The sequence below is a fragment of the Rhamphochromis longiceps genome, linkage group LG20 (assembly GCF_057381845.1).
Source record: "Rhamphochromis longiceps isolate RC_006_pf linkage group LG20, R_longiceps_female_GT1.1, whole genome shotgun sequence".
NCBI classification, from domain to species: Eukaryota; Metazoa; Chordata; class Actinopteri; order Cichliformes; family Cichlidae; genus Rhamphochromis; species Rhamphochromis longiceps.
Genome location: NC_140576.1, coordinates 23,121,446 through 23,141,151, shown reverse-complemented (window position 1 = coordinate 23,141,151; position 19,706 = coordinate 23,121,446). Strand labels below are relative to the sequence as shown.

Sequence of the window (19,706 nt, the reverse complement as noted above, 5' to 3'; positions counted from 1 at the left end):
GAGCCAGAGTAAAGGCAGTAATGAATATTTTAGGGGCATCGTCACTCCGGAACAGAAATGAATAGCACATGTGAAACACACACCAGTCCTGTGTCTTCTATGTTACACAGGTCCAAGATGTGTGAAGCGTTGTACACTTAAATTACACAAAATGTGCTTCTGTGAATATTTTTAAGACCAAGATCAACTTGTGGTGTATGGAACAGTTGTAAGTATGTTTGATGTCAAAGCACTTATATATAAAATAAATATCAAATATCAAACTGATCTTTATCAAGAAGTGACCCTGAATATGGCAAGTAAAGGGAAACATATATAGCCAGTCATATATTCAGTAAAACATATTTATAGTAAATCTATTTAAAAAGAATAAATCAATCTTAAAACGGTTACTGGTGAATGGTTTGTTACAATTTCTTTTGGTATTGGTTTTGATTTTGTTCATTTTATTGATCATATTATTGATGTAGTTGTATCAGTAAAGACTTGCTAGTCGCACTGTGTATTTTTTTGATCGATTTCAAGAAGGTGTTGACAATAACTAATGAGAATTCGACAATTTGATAAAATAGGACCTATCTGAACTTACCACTGAGTGAACAATATACTTCCGCTTGTGAAGAATGTAGAAATTTTGAAGATAAAAATTCGAAGATCATTTTATTTAAGGGCTACCACGACAATATAAACACATATGTGTGTAGAACACTGTGTGTTTGTTGGGGTTTTCATGATATGAAATCAAGCATAAATTTAAAAGGTTCTTGAAGATGCAACAGAAAGCCAGTCTCTCTTCATTGTTATGGGGATCCAGTGTGAACCAGGCCGGCCGGCATCTGCTGGATGAGAGGGAAGGAGGGGGGCAGAGCAAGGGAGGGAGGGTGGAGATGCTGGGCTTGTTCACATAATAGCCGGCGGGTGAAGGCGTGGTAACTGTGGCTCGATACGAGGCGTGTGTGTGTGCTACAGTATCCTAGTACCGGAGGATGAACATGGACAGCGGCTGCACGGCGGCTCTCCTCCCTGGTAAAAGCGGCCGTGGAGAAAGCTGAACGAAGCTGATCAATATGCAGGGGAAGCCTCACGTTATCAATACCAAAAGCAGGATATAAGGGGTGCAAAGGTAAGGCGATATGTGGTGCGGTGGGGCAGATTGAACCAGCGTCAATGAGCTGTGAGGAGACAAAAGTAGACTGAGTCATGCCTGCATGTGATGTGAGGAGGGAGCATCAATGAAAATTACAACAGCATGGGTTTGGCTCTCAGCCGCGACTGGTGTGTTTCCTCAGTAAAATAGGGTGTAGTTTTTTCCCTTTTTTGACACATTAAGCTAATCATGGGGCTCAGGTGGAAACCACCCATGTACAGTAGCCTACAGTAGCACATTCATTGTTCTCCCTGCATAGAGGAAACTGGCCCCGGTGGGCTTGTCTCATTATTGGGTACCGTGGGCCATATAGGCTGCTGATTGTAGAGAATAAGACGATATGAAATGAGATCGTTAGATGCATGTTTAAGTTTAAAAAAAGTAATTTATTGGCCACTGGACTGAATGAATGCATCATGCAGAAACCTATAGCACACTGATTTAGGGAGTGTGACTTGGTGAATAAAAAAATCCTGGATGAATCATCATTTTACCCAGAACAGCAGCAAATCATGCTTGACCAAAGCAATTATCATTATTTGATTTTCTCATGTATAATTATCTATTCTCCTGCACATGTGCTACAAGGGGGAAATTTAGCGTGGATTAACAAGGACAATAGACGGTTTGCTACAGTTTCATTTTAAGTATAAGCCGAGATATCTTCCTTGACGCCTCCATGTTACCTTCGAACTTTTTTCGTCTTTTGACTCGAACACTCTGGCTGGAAGATAAGTACAGCTAAACTTGACATTGACCTGCAGATGCTATGTCAGAGGTGAAGGAAGAGATGCGTGTGTGGGCGTATTTAAAGCTTCAAACAGTGTAAACAGGAATTGTTGTTGTAATGGTTGTGTCTGTATGACACACATGTCCAGCATGAAGCTTTGTTGCTTTTCCCATTTGCTGAAGAGGAAATCCTGTGTCGTTTATCACCAAAGTTGGTGGGGTTTGTGCATTTTGAACAACGATTTGAAAGGTAAAAGTGTCATAAGATGCCTGGTAAAAACCGACCTGTTTTCTCACATCCTTCTAACTTGTTACTTAGTATGAGAGCCCAATGTGGATGAGATGCTCTTTTCTGCATTTAATGCTACTAAAAATGTCTCAGCCCTCAGTTGGCAGCTTTCCATTTAAGAATCATAGCCTCCTGAGACATCCTGAGAAATGTGCTAAAGACAAAGTGGGAGAGACCTATTTTTGGATGGGCCTTAATCTTATATTGATATGCTTAACACAGATGGACCGAATTTGATAGATATAATATGGTAAAGTATAGAGCAGCAAAATGATACAGGTCAGCAGGTGAGGTTTTGGGACTTAGTTTGTCCTATGAATAAGTACAGATGGATTAATAGATTTATAAACAAAAAAAATCTTCTCATCCTTGGCATACTGTGCCATTAATTTGAGATAAAGGTAACAAAACACAGTCTGATTGCATCTCAGCCCACGTTGCTGTTATATGGTGATGTTCAAAGGGTTACTTTTTTATCCAGATCATTGAAAGTTGGTCATGTTCCATTTTCTCCACCCATGCATGTCTGTGCCTCTGTGCCACATTCCCGTGCTCTGCAGAAAGTCACTGCAGTAGTTTGCAAAAGAAAAGCTCTGCAGTTTGAGATACCAGTGTTGTCAGTGGGGACAGCCTCAAACGAGGGCAAATATAGGAAACCTCACCAATGTTCACCGCTCACAAGCTAGTCTTTGCTTTTTCGGACACTCTGTTATGATCTATCTTAAACGCAGAACTGAATTTCTGCATTCAGATAGTTTTATGATATCTGTAACCTGAGTATGCAAACTATGATTAGGAAAAGTGTAGAGCTTTTCAAACCTTGTGGCAAACAAATGAATTTACAAGATAAAGGGCACAAACTAAAAACACTATCTCAAAAGGTAATATTGCTTCATTATCTTCATTTGACATTTACATAGCAAGATATTCCAACAAAGTAACGAGCTCAGATTTTAAGCCAGAAATATCCACGCTCTTTTATTTCTAATGAAGCTCTTTTGATGTCTCTTGTCTATGTCTATGTGACCCTGTAGTGCTTTACTGCACTAATTTCCTGCATTCTGGTGAAATATTAGACACCAATATGTACCATTTCTCATGTATGTACCATGTATAGAAAAATAATTTTGCTTATACTGCAGTATAACACTGATATTAGACCAGAAAGACAAATGAGATAATGTAGATTCATAAGCCTAAGCAGTGATACAGATGGCAGTATGTTTCTGTCCTAGTTTTTATTAGATAGACTGGTGCAGGCATTCATACACCTATTAATATGAGTTGTTCACTTTGCTCCAGCTGTTTTTTTCTTTTATGAGCAAATACATGCAAAATAGTATTACATATGTATTCATATATACGCCTTTTTTATCTGCTTGTTTTGTATTGGTTAGTAAATCTGAGTATGGTACCTACTAGGCATCGGCTTATGGGATGTGTTTATTTAGGTGACTCTTTTAGTTCAGCTGCAAAGAGCTTTCAGAAAACGACTTGTGCACTTATAGCTTTGTTAAAATACAACAAAAATATGTTTAATGCAGACGTATTAATATGTTCAAGGATTGTTGTGGGGTTTCGGTTATGATTTCAAGTACATCGAGCTAGGTTTCAGTTATATTTTACTCATGCACCATCAAATGAAATGCAAATGCTGTCTCGTTTTGAAATTGTATAGCTTTTCTTCTTTTTAATAGACACAGTCATAATTAGTCAAAATCAGTTCTTGCAATAGGAGATGGAACAAAATTTCAAGCACTCTGAGCTCTGAAGAGCTTATGAAAGGACAGGACCCGAAACTAAGATTATCCTGGATGTTTAGTATGCTAGTTAGCTTTTCTGCTGGCAGCTTTACCCTGCTGCAAAGAATGCTGCTACTTGTAAGAATGCCAAAAAATATATATATCACAGTCTCCTTCTGTAGATGTCCTTTATGGGTTGGAAATAGAAATTCATGCTGCATGATGACATCATTCACATGAATCTGTCCCCTGTGATGCAGCCCGTCCTTGTTGTATCAAAGACATGCTGTGTCATAAAAAAAAAATAGATATTTATCCCAGGTTTTAATAGATCCATAATATCATAAGCCCCATTGTGTTCTTGAATTTCCCAGATACCACAAACAGCCAGACAGGTTCTCTTTGTGAGAAGACGTACACAGATACCATTTGACCACTGACAGCATGAGTCATGGTGAGATATCAGATGAGGAGATAATCCTTTGCTGTATGCTTCGGCCCACTGCCTCTATAACCAGGGTTCACTGCTCTGTGCTTGGACCTCTTCTTTTTTGACTGATATAAATACTCATTAAAAATCCTGTCAGGTTTGTTTCTTTAGGAGAGTTCAGAGAATACTAAAACAAATGATTCCAGTGATGTATTTTTAATCATTTAATTTATCCATTTCTATTTCAGACAGTCTCTGAAGTCATCAAGGGTCATCAACAAGAGTACTTCACAGATTTAGTATTATATGTAACACTATCATATAGCAACAGATAACTTTGCATTCTTTCCCACTGACACCTACATAACCCACCTGCTGGTTCTGTTAAAGATCCAAGTATGACATGCTGGCAGTGGGCTAAAGGAGCCCAGAGTAAAGACAAGAGGTGGGCTACAGATGTCTGGTCACTTCTATTTAACTCCCCCCACCTCCCCTGCCCCCAGATTCTCTTCCCTTTCAGACTTGTAATCTTCAGTCCCAGACGATGCTGATTCAAGTCAGTGGAAGACATTTATCCGACTTGACACACAGCTCTCTAGGCGTGACTTTTTTTCCTATATATGCCATAACATTCCCCAAGTCCCGTAAATGGAGATTATCTGTAAAGTCAGTAGAGTCCTCAGCTGCAGAAAATGATCTGATGATCGTACATCGTCATAGCATTACAGAGGAACTGTAAGATCTCTTGAATTCAAAACACTGAAGTTAGTGAGTTTCCCTTTGCTGCTACATTGTATTGGATGTCACATCCTGTTTGTAGCCACTTGAATTCACAGGCAGATTTCATTTTTGTTCCTTTAGGCTTCATGTGTCTGTACCTGTACCTGTAATTGTATTTTGGAGTTCATAATTTTTTTCCCTATGTTTATATGCAACACATATGAAGTAAAATAGTTTGGAAAAAATGCACATAGTATAATAATTTCTGTCAATTTACAATCGTACCAGGTGGCTTCATGTAAACACAGACACTTGTCTGTGATACCAACCTTCATCAATAATGCATGAAGACAGGAAACTAAGATAAGATGTGCTGGAGTCTGGACATGACATTTAACCAGTGTGATGTATTAAATACTGACGGCCAGTTTACTCAGGAGGCAGAGAAATTCTCCTGTTGGCTATTGTACAACTTGCAAGCTTGACATTTTCACTGTCGAGTATATAAGACAAAAATTAACAGCATTTATTTTCAGTTTCTCATAACCAGAAGGAGCTACATCTCATCATCTGAATGTCTTGCCGCAACATACATGGGTAGTCTTTGTTAACAGTTGTAGCAGCATATAAGACGGAGGCCACATCTGCACCATCTCCAAGTCTCTGCTGGGACATTTCATTGTAGCACGCATACATCTGAAAAGCTGCCTTTATACCAACCTCAGGCTCCCAGACTAAAGCAAAACCTGCAGCCTGCGGCACCATGCTCAGCCAGTGCCTGTCCAGTCTCTAGAGAGACAAACAAAAAGACTGACAGTTCTTTGATGTCTGTCTGCCATGCCTATTTTTACACAACGGTTCAGTGCTTGTCTTAGCACCACGGGGTTCAAGGTTGCCCTTTTATTTGATTTTATTTGCTGAATGGGTTACGTTTGGTTGACCTCATAGAGCTGTCTGCTGGCTCATAATAATGTATACATTACAGCATGAAATGTCAGATAAAGGTTTGTGCATATAGTTATTTCATAACCATTGGTTTGAAATCACAATCCTCGCTGTATCTCAGTTGTGTTTAATTCTCTGAAAAACTGAAGGGTTATCTGGGATTGCTGGGTTGGATTTAAATAACAGTTCTTGTACTGATTACAGCTTTCAGATGATTAATGGTGTAGATTCCTAAAAATAATCAATCCTCCACCCAGTCACTTCATTTATATTCCATAATAAGTGTATGCCATCCCAAATGAATTTGACTCTCAGCTGCTCATCTAATAACTGCTCATAAAAATTCCTCTGTGAAGCATGGCTGTTTAAGAAGCTGTTTTCTACTTATAAACTTCTTCACATTAAGCCAGACAGTAACAGACACAGTGCTGAAATAACAATAATATAAAAGTGAATTAGTCTGACTTAACAGACGATATAGACGTGGTTAACCGCTTATAGTTCTTGTGTGACCCATTTTGTTCGTATTAAGAACCAGAGCGTACTAAACTGTGGTCAGCCATCTGACTCAGCCTTCCCCCCCTTAGGTCAGCTGTTGATTTCACACTCTATAAGCCCACAGTAGAGGCCTGGCTCCTCACTCAAATAACCTAAGGAACAAGTTGCTGTTTACACCTGATGATCTGCTGCTGATGCTCAGTCAGAGCCAACAATTTCATGGTCTGGATCCACGAGAAGAAACGTATTAAAGATGATATCTAGTCAGGGATGCATCCACACCTGCACTCTCCCTGGAGAGGTTTACCAGGTACAGCAGCTGCGTGTTTTGCTACAAATGTTAGAAGTTGCGATCAGCCTCATTCTGTCAAACAAGGAGGCCGCTGGATCTATCTAGTGTACCTTTTTCAGTTTCTGAGGATGTTTTGTTGAAAAACTGGTTAACCTCAATCTGTCATTTTTGTGTTGTTTTTAATTTATCAAATGCACAGTGCTTTCAGTGTTTCCTGGTCCAGGTCAGTCTAACTTTATCTTTACAATAAGGGTGGGTTTTTGAAGCGCAAAAATGCTGTTAAGTCAAAATATGATATGAAGTTGAATTAGTTTTGCTATGATTTGCTGTGAACACATTTTTGCTGTTTGGGACTTGATTTCACTCTTTTGGCAAAAAGGTAGAAAATTAATTATAGTGGAAGAATATGTAATTTCTATTTGCTGTCAAGATGGTAAAAAATGTAATTAGATTTCATTTGAAATCTTTATAATTATCCAAGAATGTATCAAGTCATCATTCAGAGAAAATGCCCTGTAGGACTTTTATTCTAATATATGTTGTATTTAAGAGTTATATTAGTGTTGTATAAGCTTGACGTAAAGAAGTAATGTGTGAGATTTTGTAAATTTGCAGTAATTGTAAAACAGAAGTTGATCTTGGTAAGTGGCACAAAGCAACAAGAAATAAAAATACTCATAAAAAAATGATTTTGTTGGAAAAGCTGTGCGACTAAAAGCTAAATGTGAAAGGTTCAAAATGTAGGGACTTCAAATCCCTCATTTGGTTACTATGGCAACAAATCCTTGACACAATGGTTTTATTGTAACAAACAACGTCAGTGTCATGTTTTTCTTTTTTTTCCTTGAGACGGATCATTGTGCTTACTACCTTGGCTTTTGCTCACTTTGTCTTTTGTAAATACGTTAACTGTTAAATGCCAGATGCCATCATGGTAAAAAACAAAAAAACAAAAATTCTACTAACACATGAATATCTTGATATAACTGTCTCTTGTGTTTATGAAAGCTTTCACAGACCTTGAACTTCCTTTTATCTCCCCCTACAGATGACTGAGGGCAAACTGTGCCAAGTGCACTTATTGGATGACAGGAAGCTAGAGCTGCTGGTTCAGGTACAAAAAACTAAAATCAATAATTAAAATGGATCCAAGAATTCTGTGATATTTATGCATAATGTTAAAAGGACTTTGGGTAATCACCTATGCTTACTGCAGTTCCTATTAGCTCACTGGAGTGCTTCATCATCTTAACGTAGTGAGTAGAAGCTGAACATAATGAAGCATTTAGCAGCTGAAAAGCTGAATATTTTTCTCCTACGCTTGTGAAGCTAAAATTTGAAATAGTGTTTAAGGTAATGACAAGTGGACTTATATAGTACAGGTGGCCCAAAAGAGTCACAACTGTCAACTAAAATTTTCCTTAAAAAGTAATGACATATCAAAGGTGTGTTCACAACTTATTTTCCGCTGCCCCCAAGTGGACAAACTCCAATTTATTGCATGTTCCCTGAGCAGTTGGACTCCCTCTTTAGCTAAATAAGCTAAATATCTGTATTGTGAAAACAGCCAGGGCATAGCAAATGCAGGGTTCCTCAGGATTGTGGTTTGATACTCAGGTCTGGATGTCAGTGTCCTTGTGAAATTGTGTGTAAACCACTATGAGTGGTCAGTAACACCAAGAAGGTGTCATATAAACGCTGTCTATTTACCATCAAATAGTATAGTGTCTCATCAGCACTATTCTTTTCTCTGTGTACCCATTTCCAACAGACTTTTCAATGAATCAAGTGTATCTTTGACACACTGACTTTTAAAAATTGTGTATAATTTTGATTAAAGTAGTTGTTTATATCTACGACTTCCTTCTCAGCCAAAGCTTCTGTCTTATGAACTCCTTGACTTGGTTTCCTCCCACTTCAACCTCAAAGAGAAGGAATTTTTTGGTCTGGCCTTTTTTGATGACAAGTATGTAAATTGCAGTGTTTCTTTTTTTTTCAGTGATATGGATATTTTTACATGTGTGCAAGTGTATGTTGGCAGATGATTACAAAGGGCAGCTTTCTGATGTTACAGTTTGTTTACTTTTGCAGTGGCCAGTGTAAGTGGTTGCAGATGGACCGCAGAGTCCTTGATCACGACTTTTCAAAGAAGCCCGGGCCCATTGCCCTGAATTTCTTGGTCAGGTAAGAAATTCTTGTTTCATGCAGAACCCAGGTTCCCCAGCAGGGTGCAGTACTTTGTTAACGTTGCGTTTTATAGTTTAGTCAAGAAACTATCCAGAGATTTTTATAGAACTCATTTGTGATAAAGCTGATGGTATAAATCAGTGTTTGGAAAGTCTTTGACTGTCTTTTATGGGGGTTTTTTGTGTATGCATTTGATTTCACCCTTCATAGGTTTTATGTGGAAAACATAACACAACTTAAAGATATCATAACAGTGGAGCTGTTCTACCTGAATGCCAAATCTGCTGTCTACAGTGTAAGTGCTTTCTCTTATTTTTACTCGATTTTGAAACAATGCAAAATGATCCTGCTATTTTCATCACAGTTTGTGATGATTCATTGTCTCTGGACCCTCAGCTCAGCAGACAATAGCTGCAGGGCACACTTTTCTTACTCTGCTAGCTGGAATGTAAAACACACAGCGTAAGAGAGTAGGATAATACAGGGGTTGATTTGGAGAATAAGCAGAGGTTACAGTAGGGCAACGCAGAGCAGATTCTATGTTTGGATCTGGAAAGCTTTCTCTCCACAGGCTTCCACTTCTGAATCATATTTATTTTTTATTTTGTTTGTCTATTATGTCTCTCAGGGGATTATTGAAGTGGAAAGTGATAACGTCTTCAAATTAGCTGCAAATGCCTTGCAGGTTAGTGCTTTTAATAGCCTCGTAAACATGCATTAATTGCCACATCTAAAAGCATGCCATCTAATAAGATATATGTTCTGTTCATCACCAGGAGGCTAAAGGAGACTATACAAGGTAAGAGCATCATCATCAGCTGGTTAAGAAGTATTTAACAGCAGCAGGAGGAGTTAATAGTAAGCTCTTAGCGAAGACATTCAATAGGTCACTTGTTTCTCCAGTGCAGACAACAAAAATCAATAGCAGTGTTATGTGAGGCTCACCACATAGTGCTGAGCAGCTAGCACCAGGCAACTAATGAATCTCAGAGTGCTGATAGAAGCTAAGTATTGCAGAGTAGATACACCTTTACAATGTACACAGTAACGGATAGCTGTGTTTAACTGTGGTGGCTTTTGCTATTATACTTGGTGCTTTCAGAGGTAATACTGCATGTTATTGTGCATGTTGGCACTGGTTTTGGTCAGCTGATGAAGTATGATGGTGTAGAAATATTTCTTCATGTCAGTATGTTCTGTATTATAGTTGCTGCTAAGGCCACAGCTGTTTCTGAGGACACAGTGGTTATATGTTCACTATTTCCTCTGGGATTTAGGGTGGATTTAACTTTTAGGGCAAATTTCATACTCACTTTAAAACTTGACATGGGTATTGGGAATATAGTATTTTCTAGGTAGATCCCAATATATTTAGAGCTATTTTGAAAATTTGCTTTGTCGATTAAAAGAGATTATATATATAAATATCACCAAAAACAAAAATCAAAAACACCACCGCGTTCAGATCCTGTACTAGAATAAAAGAGATACAGTGAGAGGTGTTGTGTCAAGATTTTTAAATCAACTTCCAAAACGGTTACATTTGTCTTCTTTTCCGTTTTAGTGATGAAAACACTCGAGCTGATTTGAAGAAACTACCTACTCTTCCCACCAAAGTACTCAAGGAACACCCATCTCTTGCATACTGGTAAGTTCACAGGAAATCATGTTTTTACATTCAGCAACAAAGTGCATAAAGCCCGTAAACAGAGAAAATACTGTAAGACATTAGTAAAATCTTAAGTTTACAGGTAATAAAAGGAGACTTATGCTAATTCCCAGCTTCATATTTTCATTTTGGACTCTACCTTTGCATGATCCTTGTATACATTATACTAGGCCTATTTGGACACTACTGGTTCATCCTTATGTCTGAAAAAAAAAATCAATTTTAGCTCCTCTCTGTTTAAGGTCTTCTTTCCTTTAAGCAAGCTTTCTTCTGATTGGCTACCCCTCACAAACAGAAGAACAGGAGTTGGGCGGGGCTCCAGTGTTCTCAGCCAGAGCTGTGTGCCTGAAATGACCATATTACGGATAGCTGCTGTATCTTATGTCATATAGAGCCACAGCCAAAAGTCTGAAACTGTGTTTATGTATGCTAATATATAGCATATAGTATACATGCCAACACTGTTAAATATAAGCATCCAATACAGAACATGATAATAAACATAATAACTCTCCTTTAATTAAATTGAATGTGTAAAGAAACTTGTAGAATACCATATATACTCGTCTTTTAACAATCAGTTGATCAATTAAATTAAAACAATTTGTTTACACCTCAATTTATCTTTCCCCGGCTAACTATATTGCCTTCTCATTTATGCAACATTACAGTGAGGATCGAGTTATTGAATATTATAAGCAGCTGAAAGGTGTTTCTCGAGGACAGGCCATTGTGCAGTAAGTAATTAAATTGTGTTGCTACACGAGTAAGAGGAAGACAGTGAATCTTTTTAGGCTTTAAATTCATTAATCTTACTCTCACCTCCATTAGCCCTCTCCCCATCCCTTTCCCTCTCTGGCACGCCTTTTCTCATCATCTGATAGAAATCAATAGCTCCCCTTCAGTTGCAGCGAGATCACACTGATTCACTAAACAGAGATCAGATTCCCACATTTGAGATGTTCAAAAGCAGCTGGAAGTTTGAATAAATGTTTTTTGTTCCAGGTATTTGACGTTGGTGGAATCACTGCCAACGTATGGCGTCCATTATTATGAGGTTAAGGTAGGCCTTTTTGTGATTAATATGACATGACAGCTGTTGCACCTGGAACTGTGTCAACCATAGGAGCTCTGTTCTTGCCTTACAGGATAAACAGGGGATCCCATGGTGGCTTGGAATCAGCTATAAGGGCATTGGCCAGTATGATCTCCAGGATAAATTAAAACCTCGGAAGGTAAACACTCCCTGGAGCTCGATCTTTAAAATGGCTGCTGCTTTTTCTCTGCTCCACTAATCTGACTGTGAACATGATATCACAAGGCATGTGTAAGGACTGCTGCTGTTGCACACGGTGTGTTAATTCACGCATCATCTGTTTCACTCGAGCAAAAGGCTGAGCTTCAGCTGTGCCAGACAAGGCTAGACTTGAAAAGAAAAAGAGCAAACTCTCAGTGTAGATGAGGCTGTCACTTATCCTTAATGAGGTTAGTGAGTTTTGAATAACTCTGGAGAATCATGGAGACATTGCGAACTTGCTTTTCCCGTTTCATTGGTATTGTTTTAGCTTGTGGGTTGACAGGAGAAACACCCATATGAGTGATTTGTCAGCTATGTCTTCCACTAGGTGACTTCAGTACATCCCAGTGCAGCGGGATGCAGACATGCACCGAACTGCTATTACGATAGAATGTGAAGGTTCAGTGCAATTTGCATTAAATCACTAGCAATGCCTTCCTGTTAAACCTCTGTATTGCTCAACATGATGCAATCCATCGCTGCCTGATGCATTGCAAAACTGTGCAAGCTGACAGCTGCAGGGTACGCTTTCGAGAGGGAAAGAGAGTGTCAGCTCGTGATGTCAAAGAAAGAAGGGGTTGGATTTGGGCGTTAGCCTGCATGTTCGCAGAATACCTGAGGAGACAAGTCAGGAGCTGACATGAAGACAGTACAAACTATGTTTTTGTATTGACAGCAAAGCCAGGGAAGACTTAATAACTTTACACACAGGACGTGTGAGGATCTATTATTCTGGTAAGGCTAAATACTACACGTCTTTGTCTTGCCAACTTTGAATGTATTTTATGACTTAAATATTTATCACCCTTTGAAATTATTTGGTTTACGCAAACCTGAGCGGACAAAACTCTGTGTAAGCTTTTGTTTGTGTCTCATTCGGATCTTGTCCAGACGTACAGTGAGTCAGAAACCTAAATGGATTGATCATATTAAGCTGTTGTCAGTGAGCACCTGGGTGATAGGGGGATGGAAATGATGAGTGTTTATATGACGACCCCTTATGGTATTCGTCTCTCTCCAACACCTGCATTATTGCAGACTTTGCATGCCAGGTAGACAAGACTTTAATCACAGTTTATGTTACAGTCTGGCTTTTTAATAACTGTGGTTGAAACAGACTTGAGAAAACACCTGCTCAACATAGTTTTTTTGATATTAGTCATGACCATCATGGTTATCGTGTTCTAGGTGTTTTTGGAAAAAGAAATACATGAAGAATTTTTTTATATGAAGATACAACTAGACATTACTCTGCGCATTATCCAAACATCCAAGGTGCTATATTTCAGAGTGTGAACAACACATATGCTTTTCTCTCATTGGGAATGGTTTTTCGTGTTTTTACCACCAGCTGTACCAGTGGAAGCAGCTGGAAAACTTGTACTTCCGTGAGAAAAAGTTTGCCGTAGAAGTTAATGATCCACACAGGTGAGCAGCGGGGGATCCTCGTGTAGAGATGCTTGTTGCTATTCTTACAATGACTGTTTTTACAAGTTGATTATTATGTTGTTTTCATTTTTGTTTAGCTCTTAACACTGATATCATCCATCTTTAGAAATGTATCTAAAAAAAAATCATCATTTTCACTGCAACTTTTAGTTTAACTGTGACCAAAAAAGCGTAATGTTTTCCGTGGTTTGTTTAGGAGAGCAGTAACCAAACGAACCTTTGGGCAGACGGGGCTACTCATCCACACGTGGTATGCAAGCCATTCTTTAATCAAGACCATTTGGGTCATGGCTATTAGTCAGCATCAGTTCTACTTGGACAGAAAGCAAAGCAAAGTAAGTGTCAGCTATGAGTCACTGCACGTTTTTATTGCTCTTTGTTTTACATCGTTTTCTTCATTCTTGTAGGCTAAACTCGGAACAACAAGAAGTTTAGAGGAAATTGCAATGGACCTCACAGAGCATGGAGGGGCGAAAATAAACAGACTGGGTGATGTGGGCCTTAAGAATAACTTCATAACAGCCAGCAATGGGAGTTTGGTATCTACAGGTTGGTTATAATTATTTTATATAACGAAAGCACATTTCTGTATAACTTGTTTGTATGCTTTTACATGTAAAACTGTAACTTCAGATCAGATTTATCGTCACAAAGAGCTATAAACATTCAGCTGAATGAGATTTAAAAAGAACAGGTGACACGTGAAGGAGTCACACAGTACACATGCCATGGGTGTGATTTTTATATTAATGGGTGTGGTAGGCTATGTTGGCAATTTCAGTTAGAATTCTGTTTTTCCAGGTTCAGCAGACTCTGAAATGAGTGAAGAGCAAAAGAGGGAAAAACTCACTGAACTAAGAAAAAAGGAACAGGAGATTCAAGATATTTTGGCTAAGAAAACAAAAGAGCTGAAGAAGATCTGCCTGAGAGAGGCGGTGAGAAATCATTTTGTGCTACAGTTATATCGGTCTATTTTTTCTCAAAAACTCCCTTTAATAAACCGCTGCTCTGCTGCTGGTAGATTAATTGTTTCTGTTGTTGCACTCACCTCATCTAAGCGTCCAGAGGATTTGTTGTTTTGTGCTTTCAGGAGCTTACCGGCAAACTGCCAAAAGAGTATCCCCTTTCTTCAGGTGAAAGACCACCACAGGTCAGACGGCGAGTTGGCACTGCTTTCAAGTTAGATGACCTTTTTCCCTACAATGAGGTGCGTATTTAACTGCATTTTAAAGCATAAACGATTAGTGTATCTTTTTTCAACGCTGTACACTGGAATTGTTTCACTTTTAGATTTTATTTTTTAGATTTCTAATAATGTCAGCAAATTGCACAGAAAGATAACACCAATATTAACTGAGCAAGGAACGCAGCTAAAGTCTGACGGAGCTCAGTTTTTTTTTCTCTACGTTATTACAAACCCAACTGTGTGTTACACACTGCAGTGGGTGGCTCTGTTGTCTACTAAGACACAGATACGCTATTTTAGTCTATTCTATTATTTTTTTAAAATGAAATTATAATAAGGAAAACATCAGCAGCAGTCAGAGCATTACACCTGCAGCGTTTTTTTAAATAATAATTTTAATTAGGTCGACCTGATATGAAACTCTAATTAGATCTATTCTGTAACATGTTCAGTGAGCACATGTATCAAATGGCAGTGATTTCTAATTTACTTACATGTACCTGCTGAATATCTGAATGCTTGCTCTCTATTTTTATCTCTGGTTATCACCTACGTTTTCTGATTTATGCAGGATCCCATCCTGAGAAACCTGGAGAGCAGATTTGCCCTTCAGCAGAAGATTGTGGAGGCGGCTAAGAAGCTCGCAAATGAACCAGAACTGTGCAAAACTGTTAAGAAGAAAAGAAGGAGAAACTGTTTGGATGCTATGCAGAAACTGCAACAGATAGAGGATGAGATGAACCAGTACAGAATCAAGAAGGGGAAAAAGCCCACACAACGGTCCTCAGTCATCATTGCAGGTACGTTGGAAGATATTTGTTACTGAATGTGTTAGATCGAGTCACAGCAAGTTGTTTTCTTTTCCTGCAGATGAACTCGCTCGTTCAAACTGCAGCTCTCTGTCTAGTCTCCCACTGGATGATGGTGAGTCAGACATCTACAACACAGGTGATGCTTTCTTATTATGACCAAACCCAGAAAACAGGAGTGTCCTTTTTTGTCACTGTGTTTGTAATCAGATGATTCAGACAGTCTCAGTCAAAGGCCACGCTCACGGTCAGTCCAAGGATCCCCTCAACTAAGTCCAATGCGATCACTGGGAGCAGAATTTGATTTGGAGAGACAGGCATCTCCACGGGATAATCACCACAACAAGAACCACAACAGGTTGGGATTTTCTGTTCAAACTGTTTATTGCTTGTGTGAGTCGTAGAGTGGAATCTAATTCGTTTTACAGCCTTATATTTTATTTTAAGCTGTTTTCAGAATGAGCAGATGACATCATGCATCGGTAGAGCCCATAGTATTTGTTGTGTCATGTTTGCCTCATTCCTTTCCTCACATTTTTTTACTTCCTTTTTTTTAAATCCTGTTTTGATACTGCACCCATTTAGATTAGCTGTTGATGGCCAGGAGGCTTCCAATTACTACCAGAATCCAAGAGAGGTCTCCTCCACCCACAGTAGTCCCTATAAAACCCTTCCCAGACCTCCTAGAGATCCTCGCAGCATGCCTCCCACCCCGGTTATGACCCGCAATGCCTACAGCAGCAGTCAGCTCAGGTGTGATCTTTGTTCCCCTGCCCTGCCAAGCCAGTGTTTATCCTTCTTTACTTTATTTAATCCAACCCTTGCTTCTCTTAATACCCTAACCTTCTACCATGCTTTCACATAAAACCTTAACTTTTATTTTAACACCTAAATCCAAAAATAATATCCCGTATCTTAATCGTGATCTTCTCAAAGACACTTTGAAATTGGTGTCATTTTCCCAGGTTGGAGGGATCTCCTCATTGCTTCAGGCATCGCAGTGGAAGTCTGGAGTCTCAGCCTCGGCTGAGAAAAGACAGAGATTCAGAGAAGCCCGTCTTTATCTTGTCACCGGCCCACCGCAGCAACAGCACAGAGGTATTAGAAGATTGCTCCTCTTACACGAGCCAGTCAAGTCTGGACTACTGCGGGGCTGCCAACTCCCACTACAGTACACTGGACTCCCGTACCTCAACCATGCATCGTCTTCACAGAAAAGTAGAAGTGTATGGTAATACTGGGAGCATGCCAAACTTGGTCCAGCACCATTCTGGTTGTAGTTATTCATGTGAGGCCTCACCACACTATGCACCCAGTGCCTACTATGTTGCCGGCTACCCCTGTCCGGACATGGAGCCTTATGCTAATGGTGCCTATGTATATGAGAATGAAGTCGAAGGCCACTACAACGTCAACCCATCCTACCAAATGAATGGGTATCACGGACATGACAGATTCAGGCACTACAGCAGTGATGGGGCGGATAATCTTTCTCAGAATCCGTACGCAACAGTGAGGCCACCACGGACCAGAGAGGGGCCTAGAAATGAGCTCTTGGCCAAGAACATGCAGAAGGCCCTGGTTGCAGAGCACCTGAGAGGCTGGTACCACCGAAACAGAGGCCACAGGGAAGGAGGGAGGGGATTACTGGCTGGATATGACTTTGACAGTGGCTCTCAGCTCAGCTTGGGATATCAGACCATGCCGGCGGCCTTCAGCCACTCGAGCCGAGCCACCTCTTTCTCTTCAGGTACAGTCAAACGCATTAGCGTGAGGGGAATTGTCAATAATAAAATAAAAATCATTTTCAATGTTTGTAATTTAGGGAAACATTAGGCTGCTGTTCAGGTTTAATAACATGAAAAAAAAATCATAATTACAAGTTAATTGGTCATGTTCTGTAGTGTCACTGATGTTAGGATGCGTAGGCTGCTTTCCTACTCACAGGATTTTTATTTATGTGTTGTTTGTGTATATTTGAGGGGTTTCATTTATTCTATCACAGGGTTTTCTAGGCTGCCATGTGAGAAATAGACACAGTTTGTGGGTTTAAAGATATACATTCGTAAACTATCAAAGTAATAAGTATCACATAGTATTTTGTGTGAGAGAAATACTATCGTTTTTGAGGCTTTTGAGATATTGTGCACTCCAGCGTTATTTGAGTGTTCATGCTTTTCTCTTCTTTTCAGTTTCCTCAGCAGAGAGCACAGGGAACTGGCGCAACCAGCTGGCAGTCGGCCTGACAGAGTTTGATGCACCTGACACACCTCAGTACCCTCATCCTGGAGCTTCAGCATCCCTGTACAACCGCAGTCCCACACATAACAGGTGAATGCTTCAGTTCACTGAATCTCCACACTGAGGCTGTGGTTATAAATAAAGTCAATAAGTTAGAGACAGTCATAATCATTGGATTAAACTAAAATGCTGATTGTTACTTTCTTAACACAATGGTAGGCGGGTACCCTGCCGCTCCTCTACATCTGGATGATACGTGTATTTTTCTGCATTCTTTTGCTTTTCTTTTAAAGAGCGGTTTTATTTTATGATTGTATTCTGCCAGCGTGATCTGTTCTCCTTCCTCTCGTTACTTGGCTTACGCTCTACGCTCATGTGTGCAGAAATTCTCCAGAAAACAAAGAGTCTGACACAATGCCCCAAAAATGTGAGTCAGTAGATGTGGTTGGCGCTGAGGCCACTAGTGCAGCTGAACCATCAGACAACCTTTCTAGCACTTAAGGGTGAGACCAAACACAGCGGGCCACTTTGTGTCGTGTTGCCAGTCGTCTCCATTCAGACATCCCGTCGTCATCCGTGTTATTCGTGTACAGCTCATTCATATATATCATCTATTTTTTTTACACTGTGTTTTGCTGTTTTTGAGGCTCCATTTTTTCAAAAATGCATCAGTCATCATGATCAAGGCCATGCACCTAATATATCAAGGCAAAGAAGGATTATTACATGTTTAGAAACATACTAAAACCACCCGAATGCAGAAAACAGAAATTCAGTCTTTTTGTAGCAGTGAAGGAAACTCGGGAGATAAAAGCTTAGCAAGCCTTATCAAGATGAGATTATGAACATCTGAAAGGCAGTCCATCCTAACAGCTGAGATATTTAAGTCTGGACAAAAGTGACCAAACAACCAATACTGTCCCTCCTAAAGTTATATTGCCAGAGTGAAAAGGCCTTGCCATTTACTCCATAAAGCCCTGGTCATGTTGTACGCCTTCAAAAATATGGTGGACTTTAAAGTGCAATGTATTTCCATTTCCATCCATCAGCTTTATTTAAAATGTCAGCCTTGTTTCTTGTTCTCAAATAACTACTGCAGTGGATCTTACCTAGTCTTGTGTTATTGCCTGTACAGATTTTACCTTGATGGGAGCTACATGAGCATCCACTGAAGAGGACCAAACCAAACTGTGGCACAAATAAAGCCATAGCCAGCAGCACATGAAGGGAATGGAGTGGAAACGCAGGCTTTACACAAATGTTTTTGGCTGCCATAACCTCGTCTTTGAAGGTGTTTTCTCGTTTTGGTTTTGGCAGAGAGGTGTAAACCGTCCTCACGTTGTCGTAATCTCTAAACACAGTGATGACACTCTTGAATGATTTTCCCATGTGCCTTGGATTGGATGAATTGTACAGGCAGATGAGAATGTGTCAAGAAACTTTAAAATGTTGCACAACCACACTGGATTCAAACCGTACTGTGTATTAAAAGATAACAAAGCTAACAAACGTGTTTTTACTCAATCCACCACCATGTGTTTTAACAGAAACTAGCTACTGCCTTATACAAATCAGTAGGTTATAGAATAAAAACAAAAAACAATTGCCACTTTTCTCTCATGATAAATGATAAAACTCATCTTAAATATAACATCGAGATTGAAGGCAAAGCTTGGGCATGTTTACAAGTGTGACATGACAAAAGCTGGGTTAATCATCATTAGAACAGGCTGTGTATTTAATGACGCTCCATTTCTTTAAATCAGAATGTATCATGTCAATATTGTTTATAGAACCATTAGTCTTTGTTAGTGCTTTATTGTGTTTTAAAATGCATGGTGAGAAAATAGATTTTTTTGGATTAAAAAAAACAAAAACAAAGTTCAGACTTTTTTATATTAACAGAAGACCACTGCCATAAAACATATCCATTTCTCATTGTTTTCTCACACATTTGTACAGTCAGTGTGTAGTTACATGTTGTTAGATGTTGTCATAAAATATTTTCCACTCAAATAAAAGGTGAATAAACATATGTGTGACACAAATATGCCTGCTGTCACTTTCTTTGTGAAG

General features: G+C 39.3%; 1 protein-coding gene across 3 annotated transcripts; it reads left to right on the top strand.

Annotated features, from left to right (window-relative positions):
- Positions 1–987: 987 nt before the first annotated feature.
- On the top strand, positions 988–19,657 carry frmd4bb (FERM domain containing 4Bb). Of its 3 annotated transcripts, XM_085394571.1 has the most exons (24): positions 988–1,123; positions 7,841–7,906; positions 8,664–8,758; positions 8,884–8,976; positions 9,190–9,274; positions 9,608–9,664; positions 9,756–9,778; positions 10,544–10,627; positions 11,320–11,385; positions 11,654–11,711; positions 11,797–11,883; positions 13,297–13,373; positions 13,591–13,729; positions 13,802–13,943; positions 14,196–14,329; positions 14,485–14,601; positions 15,152–15,380; positions 15,451–15,504; positions 15,600–15,747; positions 15,975–16,142; positions 16,355–17,139; positions 17,582–17,720; positions 18,014–18,133; positions 18,766–19,657. In XM_085394571.1, the coding sequence occupies exons 2-23, from the start codon at positions 7,841–7,843 to the stop codon at positions 18,129–18,131; spliced, it is 2,964 nt and encodes a 987-aa protein (XP_085250697.1). In that variant the 5' UTR covers positions 988–1,123; the 3' UTR covers positions 18,132–18,133; positions 18,766–19,657. The 3 variants fall into 3 exon arrangements, with proteins under 3 accessions (XP_085250697.1, XP_085250699.1, XP_085250698.1); XM_085394573.1 differs by lacking the exon at positions 15,975–16,142; XM_085394572.1 differs by lacking the exon at positions 18,014–18,133.
- Positions 19,658–19,706: the final 49 nt, after the last annotated feature.

Bases quoted from the DNA above. Each gene is read 5' to 3' on its own strand.
- frmd4bb (XM_085394571.1), top strand. From the start codon at position 7,841: ATGACTGAGGGCAAACTGTGCCAAGTGCACTTATTGGATGACAGGAAG. The intron at 10,628-11,319 runs GTAAGTTCACAG...GCAACATTACAG, and splicing joins CACCCATCTCTTGCATACTG to TGAGGATCGAGTTATTGAAT. The intron at 11,386-11,653 runs GTAAGTAATTAA...TTTTTGTTCCAG, and splicing joins CGAGGACAGGCCATTGTGCA to GTATTTGACGTTGGTGGAAT.